Source organism: Hyaena hyaena, unplaced genomic scaffold (assembly GCF_003009895.1).
Source record: "Hyaena hyaena isolate Hyena2069 unplaced genomic scaffold, ASM300989v1 scaffold_414, whole genome shotgun sequence".
Classification (NCBI taxonomy): Eukaryota; Metazoa; Chordata; class Mammalia; order Carnivora; family Hyaenidae; genus Hyaena; species Hyaena hyaena.
Genome location: NW_024081044.1, coordinates 566,388 through 583,842, shown reverse-complemented (window position 1 = coordinate 583,842; position 17,455 = coordinate 566,388). Strand labels below are relative to the sequence as shown.

General features: G+C 57.2%; 1 protein-coding gene across 2 annotated transcripts; it reads right to left on the bottom strand.

Moving 5' to 3' along the window:
• Window positions 1–571: 571 nt before the first annotated feature.
• On the bottom strand, window positions 572–17,210 carry PRKACA (protein kinase cAMP-activated catalytic subunit alpha). Of its 2 annotated transcripts, none has more exons than XM_039252324.1 (10): window positions 16,950–17,210; window positions 8,552–8,613; window positions 7,970–8,098; window positions 5,909–6,007; window positions 4,913–4,995; window positions 4,005–4,131; window positions 3,808–3,903; window positions 3,588–3,710; window positions 1,656–1,820; window positions 572–1,234 (listed from the first exon to the last, which is right to left on the bottom strand). In XM_039252324.1, the coding sequence occupies exons 1-10, from the start codon at window positions 16,993–16,995 to the stop codon at window positions 1,109–1,111; spliced, it is 1,056 nt and encodes a 351-aa protein (XP_039108255.1). In that variant the 5' UTR covers window positions 16,996–17,210; the 3' UTR covers window positions 572–1,108. The 2 variants fall into 2 exon arrangements, with proteins under 2 accessions (XP_039108255.1, XP_039108256.1); XM_039252325.1 differs by lacking the exon at window positions 16,950–17,210 and adding an exon at window positions 13,561–13,611.
• Between the last annotated feature and the right edge of the window lie 245 nt (window positions 17,211–17,455).

Genomic DNA, 17,455 nt, shown 5'->3' with positions numbered 1-17,455 from the left:
GAATAAAACCGGCAGCCCCTCCCCAGCAACCCTGGCCTTGAACCTGGGGCCACAAGGGGGAGGAGGGCTTTGCCTTCTTTTGCGGGGGTTGCCTTCCCAACTGAGCTGAGAGGAGGCTGGGCATTAAAATCTAGCTGAGAATAAAATTAAGGAATTTGGGGGAAGTGCTGGTGGGAGGAAAGACCCTGGGGTTGGGACTCCCCTTCTATCTTTTTGGGGGGCAACTCCTCTTTGGCAGGGAGCGGGGCAGCTGCTTTCTTTGTCTCGGTCCCGAAGCCCAAGGGTGAAGAAAGGTCTGTTGGGGGCAGAAGGGGAAGGGGCTTCCTAAAGGGGCTGAGACCCTTCCAGGCTTGGCAGGGGACCCCCACCTCGAGGGGGGGGGTAGTGGGCAGAGGAGCAGAGGAGATTAGCAGCTTGGGGCGGAGGTTTGAACCCCAGCTCCTTCCTTTACAAATTCAGTCTGCTTCTCAGCCTTGTTAAAATGGATTTGGGAAGTGGGGGGAGGCATGGAAGGGGTAAGGGTAGAGGAAGGAGGGAGGGAGGCACTGGTGGAACTTAAATAAGATTCTACTTTTTTTTTTTTTTTTTTTAATTCTGGTAAGCAGCCCACTGAACAGGTCACTAAAATCTCTCCTTTCCTTGCTCTGAAGAGAAGGCTGGCCTTTCCTTCATTTGCCATTAGTGGGTGATGCCTATGGTTCAGGGGGATGGGGATGGACTTAAGTTTGGGCCCATCTTTGCACACCCTGTCCCTGAATACGCCAGCAAGACATGGTCTGACTGGAACTCAGAAACTCATTTAAAACAGGTAGAACCGGGCTGGTTGGGGGTGGGGGGACTTTAGAGGAGGAGGAAGGCAAAAGCGGTCAGGTTGGGGGGAGGCAGGAGGGTAAGGGGCTGAGGGGGAGCAGCTGGTGTTTCCATCCCTCCGTATTTCTGGGCTTCCTGCTCCCCCGACCCTGGAGGGTGGGGTGGGGGTGAAATTAGATGCAAGGAACTCTGGGGCCCTCTGGCTGTTCAATCCAACCCTCCCACCCACCCCCCACCAAAAAAAAAAAAAAAAAGAAAGAAAGAAAGAAAGAAAACCCATGGGGGCACAGGCACACCCCTAAAACTCAGTAAACTCCTTGCCACACTTCTCATTGATGGAGACTCGGATCTCTTCCTCCTCATAGTCGTCAAAATTACTCGTGTCCCCAGGGCCTTTAAACTTTGGTATGAAGGGAGCTTCCACCTGGAGAGGGGTTAAGAACCACCCAGACCTCAGTAGTCAACATAATCATCCTTACAACAATAAATGCAAATGGCCTAACATTTGTGAGATAACTTACTCTGACCCAGGCCTGAGTTTAGCATTAGGCTGTGAACTCACCATTAACCTAAGAATCTCATTACAGCCGACTCACCGGAGGGGTGTCTCCTGCCTAAGGTCACAGAGTGGCCAAATGACCCCACAATCCCATTTCTAGACCCCCTCACTGCTCTAAGATGTCTCAGCTCGGCTGACTCAGAGCCTGCGGCCTCTTTTCAAATGCCACTTCCCTTTCCATCTCTCCATTGGCACCCCTCTCTGGCTTACAGCCTCCTCCCCAAACCCTCAGTGCGCTGTGGAGTGGGGGGGGGGGGCATGTGGCACGGGGAAGGAGGCGGCCCACCTTCCTCTGGTAGATGGCAATCCAGTCAGTTGTGGCAAACCACTTGTGGTTCTTGATATCGTTGACCCCATTCTTGAGATTCCCGAAGCGTTTGGTGAGGTCCACCTGCAACAGGTTCCGCAGCAGATCCTTCAGGTCGGAGCTGAAGTGGGATGGGAACCGTACCTGGAGAGAGGGGGTTAACGCAGACAGGATGGGGAAGTTGTCTGGAGCTTGGGGAGCCCCGAAGGCAGCCTTTGCTGCCTCATAGGTCTACCAGGTAGAGGGCCCCCAATTTGAGGGTGCCTCAGAAACCCATTGTAACAGTTTGTTGGGCCCAGTGGAGTTTGATTCAGGAGGTCTGAGTGGGGCCTGAGAAACCAGATACCTGGCCAGTTCCTCAGCCAGGCCAATACGCAGGGGGCCACTTTAAGAACTGCTGCTCTTAGGTAAATGCTATGATGCTTCTCATTTTAGAGAAGAGGAAACAGGCTCAGAGGGGTTAAACAGCCTGCCTGAGGTCACACAGAGGAGCGGGACGGGGGTCTTGAGTCTTGGGTCTGTTGGGAGTCCAGAACTTGCATTCTTAGCTACGGCTTCCTAAGGCACCTCTATGGGGGTCCGGGGACTTCTGAAATATTCATGGTTAGGAGAGAAACGATTGTTTTTCTGAGTCCCCCTCTCTCCACTGACTGACTCTTCTCTTTAAGGTCCAGTTTAACTCTTCCAGAAACGTCCCCAAATGCTGTGAGCCCAAACTTTGTTTGCAAGTAGTTACTGGATTTGTAGCTACAAGAAGGGACTTTCAGCAATGCTCTACATTTTACATGCTGTGTGACCTTGGCCATGGGCCTTAACCTCTCTGGGCCTGCGCCTGCCTCTCTGGCACGAGGCAGATATCCCAGAGTTGCATGAGGGAGATAATACCGCCGAGGGTGCGTGGGAACTGTAAAATGCTACAAAGAAGGGAGTTATGCTCATCTTCTCCTCTTCCCCCCTCAGAAGTGCCTGCAGTTTTCTTTTTTTTCTTTCCCCACTTTGGGCCATTTCCCTTGCCATTTCTATTCTGCCTGGTGGCAGACACCTCATCTTTCCCGTTTTAGTGACCCCACCTTGCAGCTGATTTCTTTCTCTGAGAGGCAGGTGTCTGGGCCCCCCATTCTCCTGTGAGTAAGAGGAGGTTAAGAGGGGTGAAGGCACTTGCCCGAGGTTTCAGAGCCAGTGGGAGGCAGAGCTGGGACTTGGAGCCAGGTCGGCAGCCCCAGGCTGAGCTGCTCCCATTTAGTTCCTGGGCCAGATAGAAAGATGGCTGGGTCCCCCCAGCAAGGTAGTGAGCTGAGGGCAGAGGTGGGGTTCCCAAGCTATCTCGAGACCTGGGGGCCTCTGATGATGCCGGGGGAAGGGGGTGGTCCCAGGGCAGACACTTCCCATTTCCAAGCCTGAGGCTCATCACTCCTTCAAAGTGCTGGGGTAGAGCCGTGGGGGTGCATCGTGGGGTGGTGGGCATGTATCACCGCACCGCGTAACCGCTCTGTCCCTCCACCTGCACCCTGAGAGTTAGCCTGCGTTTGGGGTAGAAGGCGTGGGCCGCAGACCCCAAGTGACCCCCGCAGGGTCTGGAGGGGCACGTGGGAACCCCACACGGTCTCTTTGCTACTGTGCAGGCTCAGTGGGGCGACTGGAAGTGAGCAGAGAGCCTCCTGCTGGGCTGGAGAGGTGATCAGGCGAGGCCCGGGATTCTGGAAGCCCTTGAAGTTTGAGGGGTGGGTCCCAGGTTAGATGGGGGGTCGCATGAGGTGCTGGCCTGTTAACATGGCTGCTGCACCCAACTTCATCGCTTGGCCTGCCTCAGTGAACTTCCAGATGGTTCTGGCAATAAGAAGGGCTCTGTGGTGAGCGGAACTAGTGGGGAGGGTCTGTCAGGGGGCTTAGCTGCTGTTCCCTAGGCCTCACCTTCCCGGAGACAATCTTCTCGTAGATCTGGATGGGCTGGTCAGCGAAGAAAGGCGGGTAGCCAGCGGCCATCTCATAGATGAGAACCCCTAGAGCCCACCAGTCCACAGCCTTGTTGTAACCCTACAGTGAGGGGGGTACAGTGTGAGGAGAGGAGGGCAGGGAGGGGGCGCCGGGGGGGTGGGCCTTGGGGCAGTGGGGTGGGCGGGATGGTGCCTACTTTGCTGAGGATGATCTCCGGGGCCAGGTACTCAGGGGTCCCGCATAAGGTCCAGGTGCGGCCTTTTACACGCTTGGCAAAACCGAAGTCCGTCACCTGCGGGCACAAGAACGGGCTATTGGCCAGGAAGGAAGGAGGGAGGGTGGGTCCAGCCTTCAGCCGCCCGGGGCCTGCCCCTCGCCCGGCCCGGTGGGCACCTGAATGTAGCCCTGCTGGTCGATGAGGAGGTTCTCCGGCTTCAGGTCCCGGTAGATGAGGTCAAGTGAGTGCAGGTACTCAAAGGTCAGGACGATCTGGGCCGCGTAAAAGCGCGCATGGGGTTCACTGGTGGGGGACAATCGGGAAGGAGAGAGGTGAGTGCGGGTGGCTATCCATGGCATGACCTGCCCACCCCCAGATGGTCTAGCAGCTGGGCCTATAGGCTGCCCTCCAGCCCAGCGCTCGGAAATCTGTAAGCGGAGCAGGCAGAGCGGGGAAGAGCCCGGATGGTCCGTCGGCCAAGTGACAGAATCAGGCCGCCGTAGATTCATACAATGGCATCGTACCCAACCCCACTGCCAGGACCTATGAGGAACATACACCCAACAACACGGCTAGATGTCAAAGCGATTGTGGGAAGCAAGAGAAGAAAGGAACCACAAAAACATGGACTGTGTGGTTCCATTTATAACACGGCCAAACCCAGACCAAACACATTCACGGTGCTAGAAACCAGAAAGGATTTGCCAGGCAAGGGGGTCGAGGGAATTTTCTGGGGTGGTGGAGACGTTGTGTGGTGCTTCGGGTGGTGGTTTCAGGCGTGCGCAACTGTCACCACTCACGGACCAGATCACTGAACACCTGTGCCTTCTGTTGTATGTCAAGCGCGTTTCCATATACGTAGGTAAAACGGCGTACGTTCTGAAACTGCCAACTTACAGGGTGAAACCAAAGTCCCCCTGTTTGTTTTGTTTTGTGGTGGTTGAGGAACCAGATTCCTCAGGTCAGCGGGAACAAGAGCCCAGACAGGCCTGGAGAGCCCACTTTACGACCCCAGGATGGCTCGGTCACGAGCGACACCCGCAGACGCACCCAGGCCCATCGTGGCAGGGGCGGGCCGGCTCACCTGAACCTTCCGATCCGCCGCAGGTGTGAGAACATCTCCCCGCCAGGCACATACTCCATGACCATGTATAAGTTCGAGTTGTCCTGTGAGAAGCAGTGGCTGATCAGGGCCCCGCTCCCTCAGCCTGAGGCCCCATCTGAAGGCCTGGTGCCCTTACGTGGTGGGTGTTACAAAATAAAGCGACAGTGACAATCCTGGCTCCCGTATGAAGTCTGCTCCGAGAGCCAGGCACCCACCTCATTTCCTTCTGCCCGTGAAGAAGAAGGGGGTAGCTGTCTTCCTGTTTATAGGGGGTGAAAGTGGGGGCCAGCGGGTGGGGTATAAGGGACCAGCCAAGCATGCCTGGGCTGGAGAGAGGACTCCAGACTCCAGGTGGCTCATGTCTGAGACTGCCTTGACTGAAGCCTGAGATGACCATTTTGCTTCCAACCACGCATGGGGCCCTTGTGACTGCCCGGGTCTCAGGCCTCAATGGCTTTTCCCAGATCTTATAGTCACGGCTTCGGGCAGCACCCAAAATAGCTCAGGTGGGGTGCTCACGCTGTGCTCGGAATGGTCACGGCAACCCCATCGGGGGGGACCATTATGATCCCCATTTTGTAGGTGGGGAAACTGAGGCTCAGGGCCATGAAGTCCCTCACCAGCGTCAAATAGCCTGGAAGGTGAAGAGGGCGGGGATTTGCATCCAGGCTGCGTGTGCCAGGTGCTTGCGGTGAAAGGCAGAGGCCGTTTCGAGGGGTGTCATCCAGGCTGGGTGACTTGGCCAAGGTTCTCAAGTGAGCAGCTGGTGGGCCCGGGAGTTGAACACGGGTCTCCCACAGTCTCGGGCAGACTCCAGTCCCCTAGCATCCCTTCTCTGCGGCTCTCCTTCCTTCCTGTCAGTGGGCCTGCCTCCTTGGGCAGCCAGTACTTGTCCTTGGCCCTCGCCCCAGCTCTGGGAGCCCAGAGGCTGTACCCGCCAGCAGTGGCCCCGGCCGCCACATGTGGGGACCCCACCTTAAAGGAGAACTCGAGTTTGACGAGGAACGGAAAGTTGACCGCTTGCAGGATGCGCTTTTCGTTCAGGGTGTGTTCAATCTGTTTCAGCTTCACCACCTGCAGGGGTGGGAAGGGAGGGCGAAGAGAACAGCGTGGGAGAGGGTCCTCCTCATCCCCCCGATGCCTGGAAGTGGAGGTGCCTGGGCTGTGCTAGTTCCTTTGAGTGCTCGTGGCCTGTGTAGCCTTGAGGGGCTGCCTGTCCCTGCATGGCACGTAGTTCAGGGCAAGAACAGGAGTCCCCAGGCTTCCTGGATCAGAGGCGTCAGAGCCGTACTGGGGGAAGCTCGGGGCCTATGGATGCCCAGATAAGGTGTCTAGTAAAGTCAGGGGGAGGGGGAAGTCAGGGAAGGCTTCCTGGAGGAAGGGGCAGCTAAGCTGACACTGAAAAGACAAGTGTGAGTCATGCCTGAGAGATGGGCTGTTTAGAAATACCTTTCCTGCATCCGGGGCAGCCGCCACAGAGCCACTCAAACCCCAGGCTAATTGCTCCTCAGCCCTCAGCCGTTTCCAGCGGGCACCTCACACACAGTGACAAAAGCCCTGAAGGGTATGCAGTGTGAACATCCATTTTGGGAGATCCAGATGCAGAGAAGGAAGTGATTTGCCCACGGTCACTCACAGCTAGTCGGTGTCAGGCCAGCATGTGCGCAGCCCCTCGGTTGGCTCTCATCTGCCGTATAGGGCTTTTTCTGCTTTGCTCGTAGTTGTCGATCCCATGGATCGACACCTGTGCTACCCAGTATGGTCTACACTAGCTGTGTATGGTTGCTGAGCACTTGAAACGAGGCTAGTTGACTGGGGAAGGGAGTTTAACGTTTTAAGGTTTGGGGTGCCTGGTTGGCTCAGTCGGTTAAGTGTCCGACTTTGGCTCAGGTCATGATCTCATGACTTGTGGGTTCAAGCCCCGGGTCAGGCTCTGTGCTGACAGCTCGGAGCCTGGAGCCTGCTTTGGATTCTGTGTCTCCCTCCCTGTCTCTCCTCCTCCCCCGCCTGCACTTTCTCTCTCTCTCTCTCTCACTCAAAAATAAACAAACATTAAAAAAAAATGTTAAGGTTCTAAAATGAAAATTTAAAAACACTCAATGCAGTTACTCGTTGGAACAGCTTGGGCTATGTGAATGTGCTTTTCCAACTTCTCTGCTTTTTCTGGTTTTTCTAGAGAAGACTTAACATTGGAACAGAGGTATAAGGGTAAAACACGTGCTAGATTTTGAAGCCTTGATACAGACAAAAAGGAATATAAAATGTCTCAATGATATTTTTATACGAGTTACAGACGTTGAAATCATAATATCGTAGATACATTGGCTTAATTAAAGCACGCTGCTGAAATGAATTCTACCTGTTTCTTTTTACTATTTATGTATTTATTTTTATTGTTGAAAGAGAGAGAGACAGAGAGAGAGGGAGCAGGTGAGCAGGCATGGGAGGGGCAGAGAGGGAGACCCTGGATCTGAAGCAGGCTCTGAGCTGTCAGCACAGAGCCTGATGCAGGGCTCGAACCCACAAACCGTGAAATCATGACCTGAGCTGACGTCGGAAGTTTTAACCAACTGAGCCACCCAGGCGCCCCCTCTTTTTACTTTTTAAATGGGGTTTCTGGCAAATTTAAACCCATGCGTGGCTCGCGGGACATTTCTGGTGGAATAGTGCTACCCTACGGCAGCTCCAGCGTCAAGTAGGGTCTTAAAAATATTTACAGCAATAAGGGCTGTGTAGATGGAAGACTTGTGGCTGCCTCGGCACGGGCTGGGTGTCTGAGCCGCGTCCCCCGCCTGGATTCCCAGCAGTGGCTGGTGTGGAGGGGACGCTTCATGAAGGCAGCAAGGGCCCATCTGCCCCCGGGGTCTGGCACCTCATGAAGGCTCAGGAGAGAGTCAGTGAATGGCGAGCGGGGGAAGACCACCCAGGAGGTGGGAAGGGCCTGACTGCAGGCCTCCCGGGGCGGGGGGGGGGGGGGGGGGGGTCGGACTTGGAACCCGGAGGCGGGACACGGCCTCCAGGTGGGGCCGGGCTTACCTTCTGTTTGTCGAGGATCTTCATGGCAAAGTGGTTCCCGGTCTCCTTGTGCTTTACCAGCATCACCCGCCCAAAAGAGCCCGTGCCAAGGGTCTTGATTCGTTCAAAATGATCCAAATGGGCTGTATTCTGTGGGCAGAGGGGGTTGGGAGGGTCAGGGGCCCCCTCCAAGTGGCCTGCGAGGTCAAGGTCTGGGGCATGCCCTCTGCCACCAGCAGATGGGGCCCTGGGGGGGGGGTGGCACGTGAGGGGGGTAAGGATGGGGGGGGCGGAAAAACAAGATGGCGAAGGACACATTCCTTAAGGCGGGTGGCAGGGGCCAGATCTCGCGCTGGCCCGGGGCCCAGGAACTGCTGGCAGCTGCGTAGGGGGCAGGGGCCACCAGGTGGAAGGGGGTGGTGGGGTGGGAGAGCCTGGCAGTGGGTGACTGGGTGCCTCCACCCAGGAGCCCCCACAGGCATCGAGGGAGCAAATGGGGGCAGGCCTGGGGCGCTCCACGTGGCCCTAAACCTCCTCGCCGTGTTGTGGGGACACAGCTGGAGGATGGGGGGGCCACTGGCTCACTCCTTCCGGGGAGCTTACCTGCGCAGGGTTTTCCCATTTTTTAAGAAAATCTTCTTTGGCTTTGGCTAAGAACTCTTTCACTGCAAGGAAAAGAGAGAGAGTTAGAGAGAGACTCGATCTCGTCAAGGTGGGCCCAGGCTATTCCTGGGGAGATGCCCATTTGTGAAAAGTGGGGTGCAGCTGTCTCAACCCAGAGACCGACCTTTTCCCAGTAGCTTCAAGCGCCCTGCTTGGGCTGGAGGGTAGCTTTGGGGGGGCCCCTGATGTGGGCTGGGGTCGGGGACCCCTTTACTCAGAGAAGTGGGATCCAACCTCAACTTCGTCCCAAATGGGGTACAAGGTGACTCGGGGGTTACTCTTAGGGGTACAGAGAGTGGTGCACAGGCCAGCCCACCCCCACTCGCCCCAGTTCTGACCGACATTCCATGGCCAGGGCCGACGCCAGCCAAGATATTTATAGCCTGGGGATTTGGCTGCTCCTCCAGCCCCTTCTCTGGGGAGGCCGGGCCTTGGGTGGAGGCCTCCGGGGCTCGAGTAGCAGGCGCCCTTGGGGGGGCTCAGCTGTTGCCTTGGCCCCCAGCTGGCCCCACTCCTGCCTCTGCAGTCCAGGGGCCCTTCCTTGCTCCAGAGCTGGTTCAAGAGGAGCCTTACCCAATACTCACGCCCGTGGGCCCTTCAGCACTCCACGGCGCACATCGCCATCCGGCTAACGTTGAAGGCCTCCTGGTGGACCCTGGATCTGCTGCTTTGTCTCCACTATCTCATCTGGCCTACCCACCAACCTTCCTCTTACCCATTCTTCACATTTAACACCCTAGGAAACTGAGGCTTGAAAACAGGCATTCTTGCTGAGGCTGAGAAGGAGCCCAGCAAAGCACTTAAGGGCCAGGACTCCGGGATGAGATCAAGTTCAAATCCTGGTCTCTGATGAGCTGTGCAACCTGAGGCAACTGACCTCACCTCTCTGGGCCAGAGTTTTTCCTCAGCTGTAAAACAGGGATAATAACAGTAACAATCTAGCAGGGTGGGTCTGAAGACTGAGGGAGTTAATCTTGGCAAAGGGGACAGTGGCTGGTATGGGGTTTATTAATGGCAACTGTTAATTTTGCTTTTAAGTATTAAAAAAAATTGAAATATAAGGGGCATCCGGGTGGCTCAGTTGGTTAAACATCTGACTTCGGCTCAGGTTATGATCTCACGGTCTGTGAGTTTGAGCCCAGCGTCGAGCTCTGTGCTGACAGCTCAGAGCCTGGAGCCTGTTTCAGATTCTGTGTCTCCTTCTCTCTCTGCCCCTCCCCTGCTCACATTCTGTCTCTCTCAAAAAAAATGAACATAAAAAAAATTGAGGTATGAAATACAGGGGGTGCACTGACTGTTCAGGCTTTAAATGTTTGCTTTTTAAACCTTTTGATAGAGAGCAGGGGAGGGGCAGAGAGAGATGGAAACACAGAATTGAAGCAGGCTCCAGGCAGGCTCCGAGCTGTCAACATAGAGCCCGACGCGGGGCTCAAACCCATGAACCCATGAGATCGTGACCTGAGTCGAAGTCGGACACTTAACCAACTGAGCCACCCAGGCACCCCCCGACTGTTCAGACTTTAAATGTACAGTCTGATGAATTCTTTTATTAAAAAAATTAAAAAAAAATTTTTTTAATGTTTTATTTACTTTTGAGAGAGAGAGAAAGAGAAACAGTGTGAGCAGGGGAGGGTCAGAGAGAGAGGGGGACACAGAATCCGAAGCAGGCTCCAGGTTTTGAGCTGTCAGCACAGAGCCCGACGTGGGGCTCGAACCCACGAACCATGAAATCATGACCTGAGCCAAAGTCAGCCACTTAACCAACTGAGCCACTCAGGTGCCCCTAAAAAAAATTTTTTTAATGTTTATTTTTGAGAGAGAGAGAGAGAGACAGAGTGCGAGCAAGGGAGGGGCAGAGAGAGAGAAGGAGACACAGAATCCGAAGCAGTCTCCGGGCTCTGAGCTGTCAGCACAGAGCCTGACGCGGGGCTCAAACTTGTGAACTGTGAGATCATGACCTGAGCTGAAGTCGGATACTCAGCCGACGAATCTGATGGAGTCTTATGATGGAGTCTTACCGTGTAAGGCCTGTCCTTGTGACCACCACCCGGGGCCAGGCTCGCTGCTGTTCAGGGACCTTTCCTGCGGGCCAGTCCTGGGCTGAATGCTCTCTGCGCCTGATTCCTGCCCTGCTGGGTCAGATCTGCTGCTATGCTCGTCACGCATGTTAAGACTGACCAGGCCTCAGGTTGCCTGCAGGACCCACTGCGCACAGGATGAACCCTGGGGGCAGTGCACCGGGGTGGCCTATAGACAGAGGGGTCTCCCATCCCCTGCGGTTCCTGTGACGACTGCCATCCGAGGGTCCTGCACATGTGCACTTGGCCTTGCCTGTCACCTTCCCGGGCTCCGCATGCACTGTGCCAGCACTCCCACTGTCCCCAAGAGCCGCTCAGGGTTTGGAGAGAAGAGCCTTCCATGGGGCCACAGGGCGGCAGATGCAGGAGAGACTGTTGGCCAGGAAAGCCCTAGAATGAGTGCCTGGGCAGGCAGGGGGTGGTTGAGGAATGGCCAGGAGTTCTAGGCCGGTACTTGGCTGGGCCACCAACTGCTGGGGACCAGGAGGCTGCACCAGATCCAGTGCTTTCACTAGCAGGGTCTATTTTGACACACAGCACCTTTCTTGGAGACCTCCAAACACATACCCTGAGTTCCCGATGAAGGCTGGGGGAGAGGGCACCCTCCTGGACTTCACCTTTGCCTACCCAAGAAGGCCAAGGAAGGGGTGGGACAGAATCCAGGTGGGTGCCTGGTCCTGCTTCCCTCCTTGCTCTCGGCCATCCCCGAGAACTGTCACATTCTGCTTTTTCCTGGCTCAGTGGGCCTGCGCCTCTGGCCGTCCACTGGCCCCCCCCACTGAGGGGCTCCATGGGTGCCTAGGTCCTAGTAGAGCTCTTCTCTGGACTCTCCAAGGATACAAGGGCCAAGGCTGTGTCCCTTCTGGTGCCATTGGCTTGCCAGGTTCGGGCACAGTGTGTGTGTGTGGTGGGGGGGGCAGTGCCAGAGGACTGGACAGAGAAAGAGGGATAACAATGTGGGGAGGAACCCCAGCCTGGAGCCCCCATACTCACCTCTGCTTCCTACCTCTTCCAGCAGAGGGTGCAATGGGGGGGCGGAGAGGGACAGGGTGAGCTGGGACCCATCTGCCCCTGGCCAGGGAGGCTCAGGGTGCTGGCTGCGCCTTAGGTGCCCAGAAGGTGTGGTGCAGGTAGCCCAGGAAACGGACAGTCAGGTGGGCCCAGAGGAGCAGCTGTAGCCACAGCTGGAAGGTGGTCTCCGAGTCCCCGCCCTGGCCACTGCCTGACCCCACGTCCATCCCAGGCTGCCCTAGGCTCTCCCTGGAATCTTCCCTCTGCAGGGAAACCAGGAATACGCAGAGCCTCTGAGCTGGCTTCCTCTGGAGGGCCTCGGGGGACCGGGGAGGAGGAGCTGGTTGCCAGGGAAGCACTTAAAGGTACCTGCTCCTGGCTGGCCAAGGTCTGCAAAGGCCCTGCCTTGGCATAAGGCAGTGGGAAGATTCTCCTGAGGGTGTCCCTTCTGGCTGGCCTGGCTGCCCTAGGGGTGGAGTGCTGAAGCTAACTTCCTGTTCCAGAGACTTCACCGCTCCCAAGATGCCAGGTCCCGACTTCCTCAGTGGGTGCTGAACTACCCAGAGGATGGCACCAGATGTGCCCAGGGCAGTGCCCCCTGGGCAGAGGGGAAGGAGTTAAGGTTCAGGCCCAGGCAGCAGCAAGGGGCTCCCTGGGGGCCCCAGAGGCCCCAGAGCCCTGTTAATTAGCTCAAAGAGCGGCTGGAGAGAAAGGCATGGGGAAGGAAGAAGGGGGGGCGGAAGGCCAAGGGCTACCCTATCTCCTTCCCTAAGTCCTTTTTGAACCTGGAGCCCCCAGATCCTGGCACCCCAAGGGAAAAGTGGGTACATCTGGATTTGTCCTGCTCTTATGCAGGGGCAGAGAGGGGACCGACATCACAGCATGCCCTTGGCCTCTGTCAAACCTTGCCCTGAGCTTGGCTCTGCTTTCAGCCATGAGAGTCCAACCGGAAGCGAAAGGCTAAACCTAGGGGTGGAGGAGGGGGGAGGCAGCCTTGACCATCTTCCTCCTTCTTTCCAGATCCCCCAAAGAGTGGAGGGTCAGCGGCAGCTTCCCTGAAAGTGCTCAGCACCCGTGGCCCCTGATGACAACAGGAAGTGGCAGAGAAGGGACACCCAGCCGGCTCCCTCCGGCTTGTGAAACCACTCCCCCCGCCCCCCGCCCTATCCTGTGTCTCCTACAGGGGGTGGGGGGTGACTGCCAGCCTCCACTCGTCTGGATTCGATTTGGGCTAACGGAGAGAACCCCAGACACCCCTCAAAACACCAGGGCCACAGCACGAGGAGGGAGCCCAGCTTCAGACCCGCAATCTCAGCACACTTTGACCCCTGAGACCTGTTTCTCCTGGGAATTCTGGGACAAGGCTGCCCACCTGGGCTGGGGCCCCTACTTTGGGCTGGCTGATTCCTCTACTCTGGGCTGGACCCCAACCCAGGACTGGAACAACCCCTACTCTGAACTAGATCTCTATCCTGGACTGGGTCACTCCCCAGTCGGATGGACCCCTGTTCTGTACTCAACCATCATCCCTTATGACGGGGACTCCGCCACTGAGCCGAACCGACATCCGTTCTGAGCTTAACCCAACACTGGGCTGGACTCTATCGCCTCGGTCTGAGCTGGGCCCATACTCTGGGTGGACCACCTCCCCTTGTCTGAACTGGGCCACGCACACCTCTGCTCTTCCCCAGGCCCCCAAGGCCAGGGTTGTTAGTAAGGGAGGAGGCGTTTCCAGGGCGCACCGAGGGTCCACAGACTCTTCCTCTCCACCTTGTTCCCTCAACCCCACTGCAGCCCTTTCCTGACTTGAGGGGCAGACAGTGCCTGGGAAGTTGCTATAGCAACAGGGCTCATCCTCACCATCGCTGGGGTTGGAAGCCATCACTCAGTCTTCCTCTGAGGGCACCGAGGCTACGGTGGCTGGGAAGGCTCACGAGACCTGCTGTACCAGCTTGGCTGCCCATCCCTAATGCCCCATCCATAGGGGGAGGCAGGGAGTTGGGGGCTGGTGGCAGGAAGAGAAACCTAACTTAGGGACCAGTGGGTGCAGGGGAGGGACAGACAGGACCCTCAAGCTTCTGTCGGCCTGACCGGGCTGAGGGAAAAGCTGCCTCGGCAGGACCCTCTTGGGCACCCATACAACTGCCAGTGCACAGGTGTTTGCTCCTCTCAGACAGACTTCTTCCCAGTTCTCGGGGGGGGGGGGGGGGGGGGAAGAGGGGCAATTCTCAGAGAGCCTGGGTTTGTTTGTCCCTGGGACCTAGAGGGGTGTCTGGGGGCTCCCTCTCACCAGTGCTGCCCCTTCTCCTGTGGGCCAGCTCCCAGGGGTGCCAATGGCCAGTGCCAGCCAAGGCCTGAGCTCCAGTTGGCCGCCAGGCCCCCAGGCCTCTTGGGGCCACTGCCTCCTCCAGCTTGCTCCGAGTCCAGGGCTTGGTCTTTTTATATGCTCTCGTAGCATCTTCCTCGGGCCCCTGCCCATGGCTCTGGCATCTCTGTGTCCAGGCTTCTGCCACCTCACCAGGGCTTGTTCTAGATCCCCAGCCTCCCGGGAGGAAGTTGGCACTGTCCTGTCCTGCCCTGCCACGGAGAGAGCAGCGCGGGGGCTGCAGGACGCCTAAGAGGTGCCTACTGTGGCTGGGGCACTCTCCTGATGCAGGTCAGGCGGGCAGCTGACAGATGAAATTCAGGTGCCCCCTGCAGGCTGGCCCGGCTACTGCCCCCGCCCCTATGGGCACCCCACCATAGTCACAAGAGGGCAAATCTTGTCTAATTCCATCTGGTTGGAATCAGAGCCTCAAAGCGAAAAGGGGCTTCGTCTTTCATCTTATAGTTCCTTCTCTGAGAGCCCCTGCAAGTCTCTGGAAGGAAGCACAGCTTGGGGCTGTGCTTTCCCGAAGTGTGACCAGGGTCCCTGTGGCAGGGCCTGAAATGATTCTGGAAAATGTTTTTGCTTTTCCGGCTACATTATATTTTATTTAATGTGTATCACAGAGACTGTAATGGGCGCAGCAGTCTCCTGATTTCATTTATAGGACTGCCTAGGAGAGATCAGAGTTTGTGTCTGAACGGAAGTGGCTCAAAACCTTATTATTTTAAATTAAGAAAATACAAGTGAAGAGAGTAAGAATCAGGGAGGCGGCCTGGGAATGTCTGGGCTGGGCAATGCTGGGGTCCAGGAAATTGGCTGGTTAAGTGGATCTGGATGTGAATCCTGCCTCTTTGACATTATCTGTGTCAAACTCGGCGTGTTTGGAAAATTCAGATAAAACTGTTATAAAAATCACTCAAGCAGATAGATCTAGGGAGACCATTTAGCCTGGCGCATCCTAGATGCCCAGCAAATAGTGGCTCTGTTTCATTGTGACAGGCCACTCCTGGGTGTCTAGCCTGCGCTCTGAGAGAATTAGTGGTTCCTTCCAGAGCCTCTGATCTTTTTCTCCGGGGGGATCCTTTTCCCTGTGTGGCTTCCCACCTCACGCTGCACGTGTTTGCTATGCCTTGAAAGTTCTCCACGACTATGTCATCTCCCCAACTTTCAGCTGAGTTCCTGTACATATAGCTGCTGGCATCTACCTTCCACCTCCCAGCCAGCCTCACCTGCTGGGGGCCCAGCCCCTCCCCCTCTGCCTAGTCCCCTCCAAGCTTATGCCCAGACCTTTTTTGGTCACTACCCACCTGCTCTTCTGTCATCAAGCACTCAGCTACAGGCACTTGCCTCCCTGTCCCCCGCCCATCGGTGACATGTCAGGCCTTCCCATGGCTGCTTGGCGATTCTGAGTTCTGCCATTTGAATCCGCGTGGGAATAAAGTTCCCTGGGTTTCATGGCTGGATCTTTCTGGGAGGGGGTATCCAGAGGACTAAGATGCTGGGGGTTGAGATCAGGGTGTTTTGGACACGGTCTCCCTTTTCAGCTCTATTTCTGAAGGGGATCCTAGCTAAGCTCCAGCTATGGAGGATGACATTTTAAGAGCTGGAGGAACTGAGGAAGGGGCCTGAGGCCATTTCTGAAGGCATTTCCAGAATACACACTGAATACACACAGAATCTCTCTGGACCAAAAAGGCCAACATAATTTGGGGGCCGAGGGGGAAACAGGCTTCTCTCTGGCTGAGCCCTGGGAATGATCAGAATCTATCTGTCCCTCGGCAAGGCAAGTCATTAGATGTCACTCACTATTCTCCCCAACTGTCAAGCCTTAAGTCCCCTTTCTCACCATCCTAGCTCAAGCTGAATGCGCCCTGGGAAACCCAGGGACTTCATACGCCACTTTTCATCCTGAGCCGGGAGTGCGTAAAAGAAGCCCTGGGAACTGGGTGAATGACAGAGCCTCAGTTGTGAAACAACCATTTATTTAGGGGCACTCCAAGAAGTCTAGAGCTCACGGCATACCAGGAGAGAGGAAGGGGCTTTGCTGCCGCCCCCCTACCCACCACCCAGGAAAGAAGATGCATGAATCCCAGCAAGATAGGCCCAACTTGGCTTTAAAGCACTGAAGCAGTTCTCTTGGTTCATAAACAGTCTGCTACCCCAGCCAGGGCCAGACGTTCGCTTGGAGGAGGGAACACCAGCAGAGACGCAGAGTGACAGGATGAGAGAGGGGCAGAGGGACCCAGAAAGATCCTGTCCCCCCTGCCAAGTGACATACAAGGGAAAAACAATGCTGGAGGTGGCTCTGGGAAATGCTTAAGGGGGGCAGAGTGGGTTTGGAGGGGGGGGCTGTAATAAGGTGAAAAGGGGAAGGGCAGGAGAAAGATGGCGGGGGCTGGAGGGGGGAGGGGTGTGGTCAATAAGTGGCCAAGGTCCCTGCGTGGTGGAGGCAGACCCCACAGCACTCCCAAACACGCAGAAGCCTGAGTCGGGGTCTGGCAGTGGGTCCCATCAGTGAGAGAGGTGAGGGAGGAAATGGGGGGATTAAGGATCTAGGAAGAGGGGCCAGGAGAGGAGGGGGTGGGGTGGTGACAGGGCCCCATGTGGGGCCCCAGCGGTCATACGTGCCTTGGTTGGCAGTGACAGCTGGGTGGGGGGGGGCACAGTCTTTGCAGTGGGGGGTGACCTTTGGCAAGGGGGCCGCTTCGGGGGTCTTCTGCGGGCCCTGGGCCCGAGCCTTGGACAGGCAGGGGGAAGGGGTGCTGGGGGATGAGCAGAGAGAAATGGGGGGGGGGGCGTAGGGGGAGGGGCCAGGCGGTGATGAACAGGGCGGGGGCTGGAGGCGCGACGCCGGGATCGGGGTCATGGCCCAGGCACTCACCGCTCTCCTGCTCGCTGCCCTTCTTGGCGGCTGCGGCGTTGCCCATCGCGGCGACGGCGGCCGGGGCCGGTCCCGGAGCTGCGGCGCGGCGGGTGCTGGCGGCGGCCGGCGACCCCGGAGCGCGCTGGGCGGCGGCGGCGGCCCCTCGGGTTGGCTGCGCTGGCTGCGGCGCCGCGACCCCCGCCCAGCCCCTGCTTCCCGCGTCTCTCCGCGCCCGCCCGCCCGGGAACCTCAGCCCAAGTCCGCTGCTGCTGTCCGTGACGCCCCCGCAGCCCGCCGCTCATTGGCCTAGGCCGCCCTGAGTGACGGCGCCCCGCCGCCGCCCATTGGTCCTACACGACCCTCCCGAGCCTCCATAGGCCGTGAGGTCCGTGACGCGCGCCGCGGACGCCCGGCCACTCGCGAGCTTGCGAGGCCTCAGCTGGGCGGGCCAGCGCATCTGATTGGCCAAGGTTCCCGACAGGGCCCTTAGCCCGCCCAGCGAGGCCGCCAATTGGCGGAGGCGA

What these genes read in the sequence shown, in the direction of transcription:
- PRKACA (XM_039252324.1), bottom strand. Translation starts at nt 16,995, where the DNA reads ATGGGCAACGCCGCAGCCGCCAAGAAGGGCAGCGAGCAGGAGAGCG. An exon ending in CGGCGGATCGGAAGGTTCAG is followed by an intron (nt 4,132 to 4,912) that starts GTGAGCCGGCCC and finishes GTCCCCCACCAG; the next exon opens with TGAACCCCATGCGCGCTTTT. An exon ending in ACCAGCAGGGCTACATTCAG is followed by an intron (nt 3,904 to 4,004) that starts GTGCCCACCGGG and finishes TTGTGCCCGCAG; the next exon opens with GTGACGGACTTCGGTTTTGC.